Consider the following 14796-nt stretch of genomic DNA (forward strand, 5'->3'; position numbering starts at 1 on the left):
TGAAACTGTGAAAAAGCCCCCGATTCAGTGTTGCCTCAGTCATGGCGTCTCCTCGCAGCAGCAGAGCCCTGACTTAGACTAGCTTATGTCTTTAGGAAAGGAGAGAAAGTTGGGTACCTTGACTTTGGCGGTACATCCCGAAAGCCGAAAAATTCCTTCAGATTCCAGACCTGACTCCTCGACTTTCTGAAAAAACTAGAAACCAACAATAAATTACAGAAAGTAAATATCTCTAAATGGCTACAGATATTCTAAACGGTGAGGGCAGTGATCACTAGACTGCTTGCTACGTGTGCATATATAGCTGACATATGAATGCTTTCTGAAGAACTAATGACCAGTCAACAAGGTCAACATGGCCTACAGTTTTCCAGAGAGGGAATTCTCCATTTAGATCTGCTGCACAGCTTCCCAGCATCACAACCTAAGTAAAGCATGGACTCTCTGATCCACTACGACACTCTGCCAACCCGACGCTTTCAAATCTGATTATTTCTCTTCTGCAGACCAACTAATAGGGAAAATACTAAACCAACCATGCGTCTGCAGCCACACTACTGTGATGCACTTGATCTCTTCCAAGTTTACTCTCATTGGTTGCAAAGCCCTAGACTAGGAGCTTAAAGAATTCTAGGGAGTAACTAAGGACTTGGACATGTAGGAGTTAACTGCTGTCTTAAATTCTCATGTTGGCAGTTGTCATGATGGCGATGATAGCTGTGCTGGGATGACGATAATGATGAGGATGGGGGTGGTGATGACAGAATGGTGCTGGCACTGGTGATGATAGGGTAATGGTGGTGGCGGTGGTGGTGGTGGTGATGGTGGTGGTGGTGGTGGTGATGGTGGTGGTGGTGGTGATGGTGGTGGTGATGGTGGTGGCAGTGGTGGTGGTGGCAGTGGTGGTGGTGGTGATGGTGGTGATGGTGGTGGTGGTGGTGGTGGTGGTGGTGATGGTGGTGGTGGTGATGGTGGTGGTGGTGATGGTGGTGATGGTGGTGGTGGTGGTGGTGGTGGTGATGGTGGTGGTGATGGTGGTGGTGGTGGTGGTGGTGATGGTGGTGGTGATGGTGGTGGTGATGGTGGTGATGGTGGTGGTGATGGTGGTGGTGATGATGGTGGTGGTGATGGTGATGGTGATGATGGTGGTGGTGATGGTGGTGGTGGTGGTGGTGATGGTGGTGATGGTGTCGGTGGTGGCGGTGAGGAGATTTAATAACAAGTTTTCACATCCTGTGCATTTCCTGCACATCAGACTCTGCTCTCAATGCTTTGTACATACTCTTTCGTTCAACCCTGGTCTTCAGCACTAATCTCTCCCCTGCTGAGGGGGCTGCGGCACATGGAAGGTAAGTAACCTTTCTAAGTTCAGAAGGTGAGAGGACGCTGCAACAGCACACTGTAGTGCTTGGGCGTCAAGCCTCTTTCAGAGATGGGGAAGAAGGCGCATGTATCTCAAAGTGCTCAGGGACAGCACCTCAGATCGCCTTAAGTGAGGCACATGCCAGCAGTCAGAGTGGCTGCCATTTGCTGGGTTGAGAATGTGACACAGACGTACAGTTCACTTAGCATCTACTGAGCACCTCGTGGTTAATGCTAGCTGCTACGTTCCACTCTGGGTTTTGCACCGATGCCATATAAACTTGTGCCGAAATCTTGCCGGGGATTTGTAAAGACTGTTTTCTTCAAGATCCACCCTCTCCCTGGAGGACAAAGGCCATCACTCCTGCTTTGACTTCAGAGGAAGAAGAATAGCACTGTCATGAGGACCCTGGGCTTGGCACGAGCTGTGCTCCCTTCCCACGCTGCCTGTTATCTCACCCTCCTCTGCTGCAGTTACCTTGTCAGCGAGGAAATAAAAATTGCCCCTTGGGCTGCTCCACGCTGACTACACCGGATGTGACATCATTGGTACAGCCCTTGCCCTGGGGAGCCTTCTCACATCTGGGGAGGGCACCAGCATCTTCTGCCTGCCACTGCTCCATCACTGGCCAATTAATCAATCACCAGGAATAAGGACGCAGCTCAGGCTGAGGCAAGGGGCAGACGCAGCCTGTTAGTGTGAGCAGAGCAACTGTGTCCCCCAGCCGGGGCTTTTATGTACAACGTACAAGGATTTTAAATTCCAGCAAGGTCTGTGATAGTAAAGGCCTGGGGTTCTAAGTGTGCCACCGGATGTCACTCTTAAGTAAGCATGTTTCAGTCGCTGCACACTTAAAATAGTTTAGTTTTACAAATAATCTTAGTTTTTTAGGGGTTAAGAAGTTTTTAGGTCTAGATAAATGTTTTAAGTTTATAGAGATGAGATATATTGATTTACATTCAGAATTTTAGGCACACCAAGATAGGAAAGATGTTTTCTTCAAGGATGCCAAATACAAATAGCCAAAATATTATGAAAGTAATGGTTTTTTATAATTCCTGTTAGTTTTGTGGTTCTTCTTGCTGTATTGTAGCTTATTGTATTTATGTGTAATAATGTAAAGGTATATACTACAAAAGAAAAGCAATAATAAAAAATAGAAAAAAAGCACAATGTAAAAGCAAACTAGCTGTGGGGCTGGTGAGACAGCTCAGTGGCTAAGAGTGCAGACTGCCCACACAGAGGACCTGGGTTCGACGCCCAACATCCCCACAGGGAGGCACATCACTGCCTCAAACTAAGCTCTGGAGGGTCATATGCCATTTTTTCATGTCGTCTGGCACTCACACACTCACACACACGTGTACATGCTCACGCAGGGACACAGACACATAATTAAAATCAAACCTAGACCTTATTTTTTTTTTAAAGTAAAACAGTTATTTAGCAACCTCTGGATATAGCAGCTGAGATAAAACTTTTAAAAAATCTTTTCACTGAATAATTTTTTTTTCAGTCCTGACTGTACCTCATGGGTAAAGTCATACCTGAAAACCTATTAGAAGAAAGCCAATTTTGACTTTATTAAATTTATTTTAGCTTAAAAAGTCTGAGAAATGACTGCACACACACACACACACAAAAATTAGCTTTTGATGCACCTCAGAAAGCACCTGTATGTTCAGCAAACAGACTGTTAATAATCATGCCTTATACAGAATGACCTAGCACTCAGTTGGCAGAGGCAGGAGGATCTCTGTGAGCTCCAGGATAGCTAGGTCAACATAGGGAGACCCTGTAGTGAGGAGGAAAACGCATGTAAACCCGTGCATATACACAGCTCCATCTGAAGAAAGGGCTGGAAAACACAACTGAATGAAGCTGGAAGACAGGACACTGTGTCCACCCTTGACAAATGTCCACAGTGTGCAGCAAACGCTCCTGAGGTGGGACGTGTCCCTCAAGGCTCATGTGTCTGACACATGGACCTCTGTGACAATGCACCCGCCGACCTCACTGTCTCCCCAGTCTTTGGCACACAACTCACTTTCTGTAGCACAAGAGGAACTTTCACTGCAGGGTCCTTCTTCCGGTCGCTGTCCAGGAGGACTGTCAGCGGTACCCCGAAAACCCCGGTGTCTGCATCGAACACACCCGAATGAGGAAGAAAAAGTGAGAGTCAGAAGTGCCCTCGGGTCCCCAGGGCCAGCGTTGATGCTGGCAGCCCCACCTCTTAGTTACCTCGGCCTTTCACTCGCTCAGTTTTGCTTCTTTTCACCTGTATTCCAAAAGCATCGAAGAAGGCTGTCAATTCGATCAGAGAGAGGTGGCGGATTTTCTTCATGTCTTCGGCAGACAGGTCTCCTGTCTCGGTCAACCCAAATCTGGTTTTCTGAACAGTGAATTTCTAAAATACCCAATGAAGAAGATATTTATTTTTTAAAATCAGATGAAATCTGGGCACTCTAAATTTACACAGCAAAGCCTACTGGGAGACATCTCTCTGAGGAGCATCCTGGGCCACAGAAACAGCAGACGGAGGCTACGCTAAGTGGAGGCAAAGCATCGCCTCTGTCAGACAGCATTGCTGCCAGGGCTGTGAGCACTGCCTGACTGTGGCTATGATGGCAGCAGCAGCCGCCGCCTCCCCCACCCCATCTTCCTATGTTTGTGTGTATGTGCATGTTTATATGTGTATTGTGGGCATGCATACCACAGCAGGCATGTGCCAGTCAGAGGACAATCTTGGGAGTCAGTCCTTGCCTCTCACCCGACTTGAGACAGTGTCTCTTTACTGTTGGCTACTGAGAACGTGACACTAAGCGGCCTATAAGCTTTCAGGCATTCCCTGGACCCTGCCTCTCATCCTGAGATTGCAGATGAATCATTCCCGTCTTTACGTGGGTACGAGAGGCTCAGACCCAGGCCTTAATGCTTTCATAGCAAGTGTTTTTACCCACTGTACCATCCCCACAGCCCAGCAACTGCCTTCTTTTTTTAAAATTTTTAAAATTTTTATTTTATTTATTTATTTAATTTAATTAATTTATTCATATTACATCTCAGTTGTTAGTATATCCCTTGTATCCTCCCATTCCTCCCTCCCTCCCCCTTCCCCCTTACTCCCCTCCCCTATGTCTGTGACTGAGGGGGACCCTCCTCCCCCTGTATATGCTCTTAGGGTATCGAGTCTCTTCTTGGTGACCTATTATCCTTCCTCTGAGTGCCACCAGGCATCCCCATCCAAGGGACATGGTCAAATATGGGGCACCAGAGTTTGTGTGAAAGTCAGATCTCCTTCTCCACTTAACGGTGGAGAATGTCCTGTCCATCAGCTAGTCTGGGTAGGGGTTCGAAGTTTACTGCCTATATTTTCCTTGGCTGGTGCCATAGTTTGAGGAGGACCCCAGGGCCCAAACCTGCCTGTAGTTTTCCAGGACCCTCTGGATCCTTGAATTTTCTCATTTTCCCAGGCTTCTCACACCTAAAGTCTCAACACTATGGAATACTACTCAGCTATTAAAAACAAGGAATTTCCGAAATTTGTGGACAAATGGATTGAACTGGAAATTATCATAATGAGTGAGTTCACCCAGAAGCAAAAAGAGTTAAATGGTATATACTCACTTATATTGAGACACTAGTCCAAGGGGTATGTCCCCACGAAAAACTTTACCTACCAGGAAAGTGGGTCAGAGGGGAGGGCAACTGCCTCCTTACAAGGCCTGTACATAGCCCTGTCCTGTAATCAGGATATACGTGGTACATACACACAAAATAATACCCGGGAGACACACAGCACTGGTGCCTGGCCTCTCCTGTTCCCTCATGCATATGCAGAGATGAAGAGCAATCCCCGTATTGGCATCGGGAGCTGTCTCTGGAAGCTACTAGACTGACCACAGAGGGGTTTGCTTACAGTTAAGGCATAGTCTTCTTTCTTAATGTCTGATTTCTTCCATTTATTTCTCTCTGGCGTCTCTGTCACCATTTCTGAGTAAGACACCTCAAAGGACAGCTCTTCACCCTCTGGCGGAATGTTCTTTTCTAGATAAGCATCATCTAAAAAAAAAACAGAAACAAAAAACAAAACAAAACAAAAAAAAACAAGAGACAATAAACATAATACATCATTGAGCCAGTCAATGCCATTTGCTGCAGAATAAACTACCAAATATTTACAAAGCAAGCTGGGGTGCTGACGTCTGGGAACAGAGCCTGGCTCCCTGCACTCACTTAGGCAGTGACACGATGTCCCTCTGACTTTCCCTATGGATGCATTTCTACTCGTGTCCGAAACAATGGGCTAATCCAACTGTTAGTGTTTTAATGGTTCATGTGTTGTGAGAGGTTTTCAGAGGCAACACCCAGGACGGTGCATTTCTCTGTGTTTTTCTGGTGCTAAAAATAAACCCATCCAGGCCTGGTGCTGCCTCTTGGAGGCCCAGAAGAGCGAAGAGGGAAATGGGTGGGAATCTCCCAAACTGCCCTCAACTTTCCCAAGCACGGAGACATCTGCCTGTTAAGATTATCCAATGTGGACTTCACGTCGGGGCATGCAGGGGAATTATTCTGGATTTCTATAATTTGGTATTAGTCTAGCCTTGCATGATGCACACTAAAAAGCACCTGATCTGGTGACAGTGTCAGGAGAGTCCCACAGCGGTGTTTTTCTCAAGCAAGGTTGCAAATTAAGGCAAATGGGTGCTTGACCCACACTGTTTGCTCAACATGAAACTGTTACTTCCGAGTAAGACCTTTCGAGACGATACCTCACTTCACTGCCTGGCAAAAGTATTTTTGTGTGTAAAAAGAACTAATTACAAACAGAACACATTTTCTTCTAAGCACCCGCCCCCCAACTAAAGGTCAAGGAGATCAAAATGACGGAAGGCAGAATTAACCACTTACTGGTTAATTATACCAATAAGAGGCCTGCTTGCTTTTACATTAAGCCTTGGGTGGACAGCTTACAAGTGAGCACATGACAGCTTAGAACATGACCAACAGCTGGAGCATGGAGAAGAGCAGCAACAAGGAGTTAGCAAATGGCAGTGTGTGTGTGTGTGTGTGTGTGTGTGTGTGTGTGTGTGTGTGTGTGAGAGAGAGAGAGAGAGAGAGAGAGAGAGTGTGCATGCGTATGTGTGTGTGCGCGTGTGTGTCTGTGTGGTGAGGTTTCACTTCTGCAGAGGTAGGCTTGCAGTCAGCACAGAAGAAGGAGAGTGGGGGAACAACGCTCACTCGCTCGCTCGGGCTGCCTGAAGGTCTAGGCTGGAGTCTTTGGAGAGCAGCAACCAAGCAGGCAGATTCTCCCAGCCACTAGGCCACCTTGTGTGTGCGTCTGTCCCTGACGGTGTGATTACAACCACATCGCGGGCAGTAAATAGGCTGAAGGGAAAGCATTTCTGGCAAGTCTCTCCTTGGAGTTATTTTGCTTTTGGTACCAACATTATCGAAAAACAACTCGCATGCCAGGCAGTCCATCGTTTGGTGCATGGAGTCAGTGGACTTTGTATGTAACAGCTGGGTGACTGTCACTGTGATCAATTCTAGAACTCTCTCGTCAGCTCCACTTAGCATCTGGATGAAGATGGTTGAAGGATAGGCTGTGTCTCTCCAAGGAGAGAATGTGCATTTCTCAAAAGAGAGGAACCCCAGAGGCATGGCTTCGGGGGCCAGGCTTGGGTCAGGAGGATGCCATCCTGAGAGACTCATGTGGTGTGGTGGAGGCTCGGATGAGAGCCAGCCCTGTAAGCCTGGAAGTCAGAAGCCGCTCAGGTTTCACACGTCTTGGATGAGGCTGTTCTTAGCCTTCCTGTGACATCGGGACACATCGTGGTACTCACGGGGGTGGGGGGATGGGGTGGGCTTAGGTCAAAGCTGCCACTCAAGTGAGACTCTCTTACCCCACTTGTTGGAAGTGAAGGCCGACTTCGCTTCCTGCTTGGCTGGGTTAACACTGTCTGCTGTGACAAAATGGGCTGTTTGGAGGGGAGGGAGGGAGGGAGGGAGAGAGAGAGAGAGAGAGAGAGAGAGAGAGAGAGAGAGAGAGAGGGAATACAGGAAGCATCAGAATCCTAACTCACATCTTGCTAGGTAGAGGCAGAGAGGAGGAGAGGTGTATGGGTGAGCAGCACGGTTGGACAAGACTAAACAGTTCTAGGCACCACTGTCAAGCACGGTGAGTGGCCGTAGCAGCAATGTGTTACACGTTTCAAAAACCCGCAGGAGACGAATTTAAGAGCCTTCATCGCAAAGAACTGGTAAATGATGGTATGCGTTTAGGAGTTAAGTTCAGCCCAATGTAGGCATTATCCAATGTTTGTGTGCCCCACATGACTCCCCCACCGGTAAGGACTATGTTCATATTTACGATGCTACACAGTCAATGTTAAAAGTGGAAGTATTAAAATGAACACTCAAAACAAAACTCACTGCTAAGTGCACGGAGCGCCAGACCCAGAGGGAGAAGGCACAGGCAGCATACCCTCCCCAGGGGACATGCCAGGGGACATGCCAGGGGACATGCCACTCACCACTCAATGCAGTGTGAACTGGCTGCTCGGGGTCTGCAGATCCGTTGGCGTGGACAGGAATATCTGGGAGGGCCTCAAGTATGGACTGCCAAGCAAGGGGAGAGGGAGAACAGCATTTACCACAGGCACGGCGACCCGTCAGCTCTTGTACTCATGCTTGTGAACTGAGCTTTCAATGGCCGACCGAGCCAGCTCTCCAGCCCGACCCTTCACCTCAGTGGGATTTACTTATATTCTGCAACACACCGGTCTTCTTCACAGACACGGTTCTTGGGCTCACAAGTGGTCTGCACAGATCGCAGCTGTTTCCACGGTTAGTTGAGATGGATGCGGCTTACCCAGGCCCCTCACAAGAACTATGCAGAAGCGCTCACAACTCACCCTGCCTTCCTGGCTCATAGAGCTAGCTGCTTCTGCTAAGATGTAGAAACTGGAACACTCGATGCTGTGTGTGCTGGATAATTACTGCCTGCTCAGCTGGATACGCTCTGTCTTGACTGCAGTTATATTGCTAATATTAACATATACATTCTCTCATTGTTGAATACAGAGTAATAACAACTAACAAAAAACTTACCTATCTTGCCAGCTGTGGTGGGTAGCTGCTTATCGTCCCAATACCCAGAAGGCAAGCGCACCAGGTGAAGCTATAGGCCAGCCTGGTCTACATAGAGGCTTCTGGGCCAGCCTGGTCTACATAGAGGCTTCTGGGCCAGCCTGGTCTACATAGAGGGTTCTAGGCCAGCTTCGTCTACATAGTAGGTTCCCAAATAGCCTAGGTTACACAAACACACACACAAACAACAACAGCAGCAAAACTCTGAAGCCAGAAATTATCTTCTATAATCCAGTTTCCATTCTTGATCTGGCCCCTCCTCACAGAGGCCTGCCACAGCCCTGTGCCACCGACTTGCTCCGTCGGAAGCTGAGCATCTCTCTTTAGAGAGGCCAGCAAAGTGAGTTTCTGCTCCTGTCTGGTATGGCACCAGCAAGAGAAAAAGACACAGAAATTCTACCAAAAACTGTCCATGCAAACCTATATCCCTAATGTGGAGCTATTATCTGTGGGCAGGTGAGCGTCAGGAAATGGCCATTCTATCAAGATGCCTTGGTGTGCAATTTACACGTAAAACCTGTCCTTTCCCCCTGCGCACCAGGATATGGTGTCTTTCATTCTCACTCTTATTTAGCAATCGTTGGACACCTGCTTCGTGGAAGCTCTTCTGCTGTACGTGGCAGACTGCACAAGGGCGCCTCGGACTCTCAGCCTCATGTTCGCTTTTGCTTCCTGCTCGATTTCATTTGAAATGAGTCTTTAAACCTTTCAACTGTACAAATCACATGGAAATAGGCGGCCAACTGCCAAAATGCAGATGCCTGTACACTGCAATTTCTAGATAAAAAGACAGAGATCTAGGGCCACAAAGCTCGGGGTCAGTCCTATTTCTGGTGGCTCTGAAAACCTAACCCTACATCACGTAGACCACCAGTGGCTCTAGTTTCGATATGACATATCTTCCGAATGCCCACGTCTTGGCCTTCCACTTGGCACTCCTGGCAGGTGGTAGACACTTTAGCAAGTGGAACCCAGGGGGATATTTTAAGTCACTTGGGGATGTGGACTTGAAGGAGACTGTGGAACAGAACAACAAAAAAGGGGCAGTGTCCTGCCACGGCAGGGCAATCAGAACAAGAATAATGCCATTCCACCTGCCCACCACTGACCATCAGGCAGGGACTGGTTCCTGGGACTCCTGCAGAAATCTAGAGTACAGCATTTGCGTGTAACCTATGCACACATTCCTGAGTACTTTAAACCATCTTGCACTGTGTAAGGTGCCTCCTCACCGAGTAAGTGCTATGTGAACGGCTGAACACTGTACTGCTGAGAAAAGAAAGACAAGGAAAAAACATCTGTACACGTTCACTCCAGACACAATTAAAATAGCTTCCATCTGCAGTTGGCTGGTCTGTGGTTGAAGGGATTCATTTCAATACACACTGGATGCTCATTTGATGTAATCCAACCTACAGTCCACAATAAAGCAATTGGGAGGCTTAGAAGCCCAGAACAAATATTCTGCTTAACTATGAAGCCTTAGAAGAAAAGTCCTAACGAGTCTTTCTTGTGGACTGCATGACCTTTCTCTGAGTATATCTGGAAGAAATGATTTCTCCCACTTGCAGGTGAACTTACTCTGGCAAAGTTCAAAGACAGACACTTGAAATGTGGAGGTTTACTTGTGGTCTTTTCAAATAGAGAAAACAATAAAGACTTGGGTGAAAGGGTACTGCAAGAGTGAAGACTGTTCTCTCAGGAGAGTTAACCATAGGTCACTTTATCCCACTCCACAAAATAAATTCCAATGGACGAGTTGTTAAGGTCTCTCCTAAGATAAAACTTAGGGGCGTGGTGCACTAGGAAATACTACAGGCACCCAAGACTTGTAGCTGCTGCAGATCAGCCTCTGGGAAGCCAGAGACCTCAACACACTCTTACCCAAGTGCCAGAAGTCCCACCACATGGGGACTCCCAGCTGGTGTCTATGAGACTCAGAACACAGTTACCTCGAGGCAAATGCCTGCAGTGACTCCAGAGTGAGTACACTGAGGTGCAATTGGCTATGTGGGGCATCCCAGGGGCCCCCGTCCTAATCAACCCTTCTAAATAAAAACCCTCTGGATAACAACCCAAAGTAAGAGAAGTTGAAGACTATGCCAGGGAGATTGTCTTAGACCCAATATTGCTTTTTTTCTTTTTTTAAAATAAAGAATGTCACTATTGACACCATTTTATTTTCAGGAAGAAGAAAGAAAGAAAGAAAGAAAGAAAGAAAGAAAGAAAGAAAGAAAGAAAGAAAGAAAGAAAAGAAAAGAAAAGAAACCCAAGCGACTAACTCATCCTGCACAGCTCACATAATCATCATGCAAGACTAAGTTCCCTCACATCGTCATCTCCCACAACTCTTCAACTTTCTAAGAATCTTCATGTCGACAGTACATGACCAGTAAGTAAGGAGTTCTTTGAATCAGTACCTGAGATGAACCAGGGGAAAAGCTAGTAGCAAAGAATGAAGAAATGGAAAAATGCGTCACTCTGAATGGACACAGAACTGTGGTCATGGAATGGCCATGAAAAAAAAAAAAAAGACAAGGCATGCCTGCCAATCGTCTCCTACTGTAAACAAATCAGGCATCCATCCTACTGCACATCAGCTTGGTGAACCCTTCACTGTGGCTTGTAAAAGACACTGGCAGGAGGGGTGTTTAAGGTTCGTCGCTCTCCTGATAACTAGGATGTTTCTGAGAGCCCCGCCAAAGCTTTAAGCAAGATGTGCACTTTGGATCCACGGTGTGCAGCTGTGGAAACGGTGGACAGTCAGGGTGTAAAACTATTCTCTGCACGGTCACTACATCAGGAGGATGACCACGAGTGTCTGTAACATGAAGAAACTGCAACAAAGGTAGGAATAGCCCACAACCATTCATGACATAGCACCCGTGGGCCCCAGAGATGGGTGTGAGGAGGAAAAAGGCAGAAGGAGTTGAGGCTTGAACACAGGAACTGCTTATGCAGCTGGGTACCACCAGCTGCGGCAGTAAATGGAGGTGAGAAAGGGACTTCCAAGTCACAGGGGTTGACACAATTGTGTAAGCTCTGCTGCGGGCAACCCCTTCTGTGGTCACCAAAGTTTCCAAACAAGATCCCAATTTAAGGGGAAGGATTTCGGATGATCTCTAAATTAGAAACATTCTCACTGCACGTATGTTCAAGTGTTTGTACGGAGACGACAACACTGCTTGTCCAAGCAATGAGCAAATCCAAGGAGTGGGTCATACATGAATGTCACTTATCTTGTTTCTCAAAATAGGCAATGACTAAGAAACTGCTGCCCCAGGGGATGAACGCTGATAGGTGCCACCTCTTCCGAGCATCTACTTGGATAACTCAGCCTTCCATCAATTTAGCATCAGAGAACCAAGACCCCATCAAACAGGCGTCTTCCTCCGCCTTCTTTAAGAGATCCACTATCTCGCCTCTGCCAGGGAACCAGGTCAGAGACACTTAGGGCAGGCTCAAGTCTAGTCTAAGTCTCAAGTCTAGTGTAAGTGGAGGGGAGATGACAAGCATTTTTGACAAAGAAACATATAACTGTTCTGTGAGGCCAAGGAGGCGATTTGTGCAAAGAGAAAGTGTGAGTCGGTGAGTACTCGCTGGAAACAAATTCAGGCAGGCAAGGCCCAGAGCCTCCAGCATCCTGAGAGGAGATTTCTCACTTATGCAGGAAACAAAGGTACTTCTGGGTTAATGTGGGGAAGAGAAGCCAACTCAGGGAGCTGCTGAAGTATGACCTGTGAGAACTCTGTGAGGGAGATGAAGGTTAACAACCCCCTCCACACTGGATACTGTGAAGAGCTCACTCTGATTTCCGTATACGAATCATGTTAATTAGTAGGGTCCCCTTTAAAGTTTCTGTGATACTGGAGTGTGAGCTTAGGGCCTTGTGGATGTGAGGTAAGATTCCACCTCTGAGCCGTGCCCTAACTTTCCTTTTAATATTTAATGCTCTTGACTTTTGAGTGTGCAAGGGTGTGCATGCCTGCCTATTGATGTGTGCGAGAATAAGGTCAGCCTTGGCTTGCTGCTCCTCAGGAACCATCCACTTTGTTTCTGGAGGCTGGGACCTTGGCTTACAGATTAGCCTAACGTGGCTGACCAGCGAGAACCAGGTATCTGACTGTCTCTGGCTCCCTAGTGCAGAGATGACAAGTGCAAGCCACCACACCTGGGATTTGTTTGTTTGTTTGTTTGTTTTGTTGGTATTTTTGTTTTGTTTTTTGTTTTTGTTTTTTTCGAGATAGGGTTTCTCTGGGTAGCCTTGGCTGTCCTAGATTCGCTTTGTAGACCAGGGTGGCCTCGAACTCACAGCGATCCACCTGCCTCTGCCTTCCAAGTGCTGGGGTTAAAGGCGTGCGCCACCACATCCAGCTTACACCTGGGACTTTATGCGCATACTGGGTACTAAACTTAAATCCTGATGCTCACACAGCAAGCCCTGTCTGCACCTCCCCAGCGCCTCTTTGTAAAATGTTTGGCAGAGGGTCTAAGTTCCTCAGGCTGGTTTTGGATGTGCTAGCCCCAGCCCCAGCCTCTCAAGGAGCTGAGGGGTCAGCCCTGCCGCCTCAGGCGTGGGGAAAGGAAGAGCTAGTCGTTCCTTGGTTCAAAGTGCCCTTCCCAGCTGCTGGAAGGCTGGCGGGTAGGCAGTAGCTGTTTGTTTCCAATCCTAGTTCAAGCTTTCATAATCTGTCTCAAAGGAATTGCTCTTCTCATCTCCTGACATTGTTGTCTTAACGTGCAATTGTGCTGACGTCAAAGACTTACCAGGGAGCCACTCTGGAGGTCCACAAAACTACCTTCTTCCTCCTGGGCACCATTGGAGAGGGCGCGACTGTTGGGAGAGGCATCATCTGGCTAAATGGAAACACAAAAGAACCATTCTTACTCCAGAATTACTCTGCTGTGGGTCTGTGCGTTCCACTGACTTTGGAGAGGTGTGTGTGACAGATGCGAGGGTACGGCTGTCTGGGTGTGGACAGGAGCACATGGCCATTAGTGCGGGACCAGTGTCACACCCTGGGCGCCAGGCCCTGGGGCAGATACCGACTTCTACAACAGACCCTGCTATTGCCTGCCACCCACTCTGCTCCTCTTAGTATGACCTTGGCTTATTACCACAGAGCCAAGTATCAAATTAAAAAAAAAACCCTTCCATTTTTCGGGCTCAGGGGATGCTAAGAAGGGGTTGTGTGACAAATGTGGGCAACAAGGTAGAAGTGTGACCTTACCCAATGTGTTGCCGGGGAAACTAAGGCTGATCAGTTTCCTGATCAATAGGATGAGATGTGGTGGTGCATGGTTGTGATGCCAGCACTCAAGGGACGGGGGCAGGATGACAGCGAGAGGGATTACAGCCAGGGCACAAAGGACCCTGACAGGAGGCCTGATTTAAAAACTGTATATAGAATATATATACACACACAGACATAGTATATACGTATATACACGTATATACTTGAGAACTACATGAAACAAAACATTTAGTCTTTTAAAAATCCGTTTGTCATTTCACTTGACCATATTTTCTCCAGATGCTCTAAATTCCTACAGCGAACAAGGAGGTGGGTGTGGTGATGCTCGCCTGTTAGTCCTGGTCCTTTCTGGGGAGAGGCAGGAGGATAAGGACTTCAAGCTCATCCTCACAGAAGAGCTTGAGGCCAGTAGTCTGGGCAACATGAGACCTTGTTGCTCATAAATCAATAAATCACATAGAGGCATAATGGCTGGGTAGATAAATTATAGATAGATAAGTGATGCATGATGGATACAAGATAGATGATTGACAGCGATAGATGATAGCTAGATGGATAGAGATACAGATATTGTTATAGATAGATTGATACAGATATATAGTTATTATAGATAGATGATATAGTTATTATAGATAGATGATATAGTTATTATAGATAGATGATATAGTTATTATAGATAGATGATATAGTTATTGTAGATAGGTGATAGATATATTGTTATAGATAGATTGATACAGATATAGATATAGTTATAGATAGATGATAGACACATATATAGTTATTATAGATAGATGATAGATATAGATAGATAAAGAGATAGGTAGATGATAGATAGAGGATAGACAAAACAGAACTTTTTAAAGAAACAAACGGAACTCTAGAACGGGCTGATGAAAGTTAATCACGATGTGAACTAACAACCGTCTGCCCCTTCTCCCACCCAGATCATTACAATGGGCAGATTTTAAAGGGAATGAACTTTCCACAGCCATGGAATCCAGCAAAGAATTCCACAGTAGAACAACT

The 14796-nt window shown here is 46.8% G+C and overlaps 1 protein-coding gene across 7 annotated transcripts in view; it reads right to left on the reverse strand.

Moving 5' to 3' along the window:
- The window catches only part of ARHGAP28 (Rho GTPase activating protein 28), a 167840-nt gene that overhangs the window by 41446 nt on the left and 111598 nt on the right, over positions 1–14796 (reverse strand). For 5 of the 7 annotated variants that reach the window (XM_084778156.1, XM_084778155.1, XM_084778161.1 and 2 more), the window contains exons 5-11: positions 13283–13372; positions 7900–7984; positions 7270–7344; positions 5283–5425; positions 3605–3770; positions 3411–3502; positions 118–195 (exon numbers count right to left, since the gene is read on the reverse strand). In XM_084778156.1, coding sequence (XP_084634282.1) covers positions 118–195; positions 3411–3502; positions 3605–3770; positions 5283–5425; positions 7270–7344; positions 7900–7984; positions 13283–13372 — 729 coding nt within the window. The remainder of the gene's footprint in view (positions 1–117; positions 196–3410; positions 3503–3604; positions 3771–5282; positions 5426–7269; positions 7345–7899; positions 7985–13282; positions 13373–14796) is intronic. The other 2 variants (XM_084778158.1, XM_084778157.1) reach the window with 1 other exon arrangement.

This window comes from Acomys minous (assembly GCF_964271855.1).
Source record: "Acomys minous genome assembly, chromosome: 4".
NCBI classification, from domain to species: domain Eukaryota; kingdom Metazoa; phylum Chordata; class Mammalia; order Rodentia; family Muridae; genus Acomys; species Acomys minous.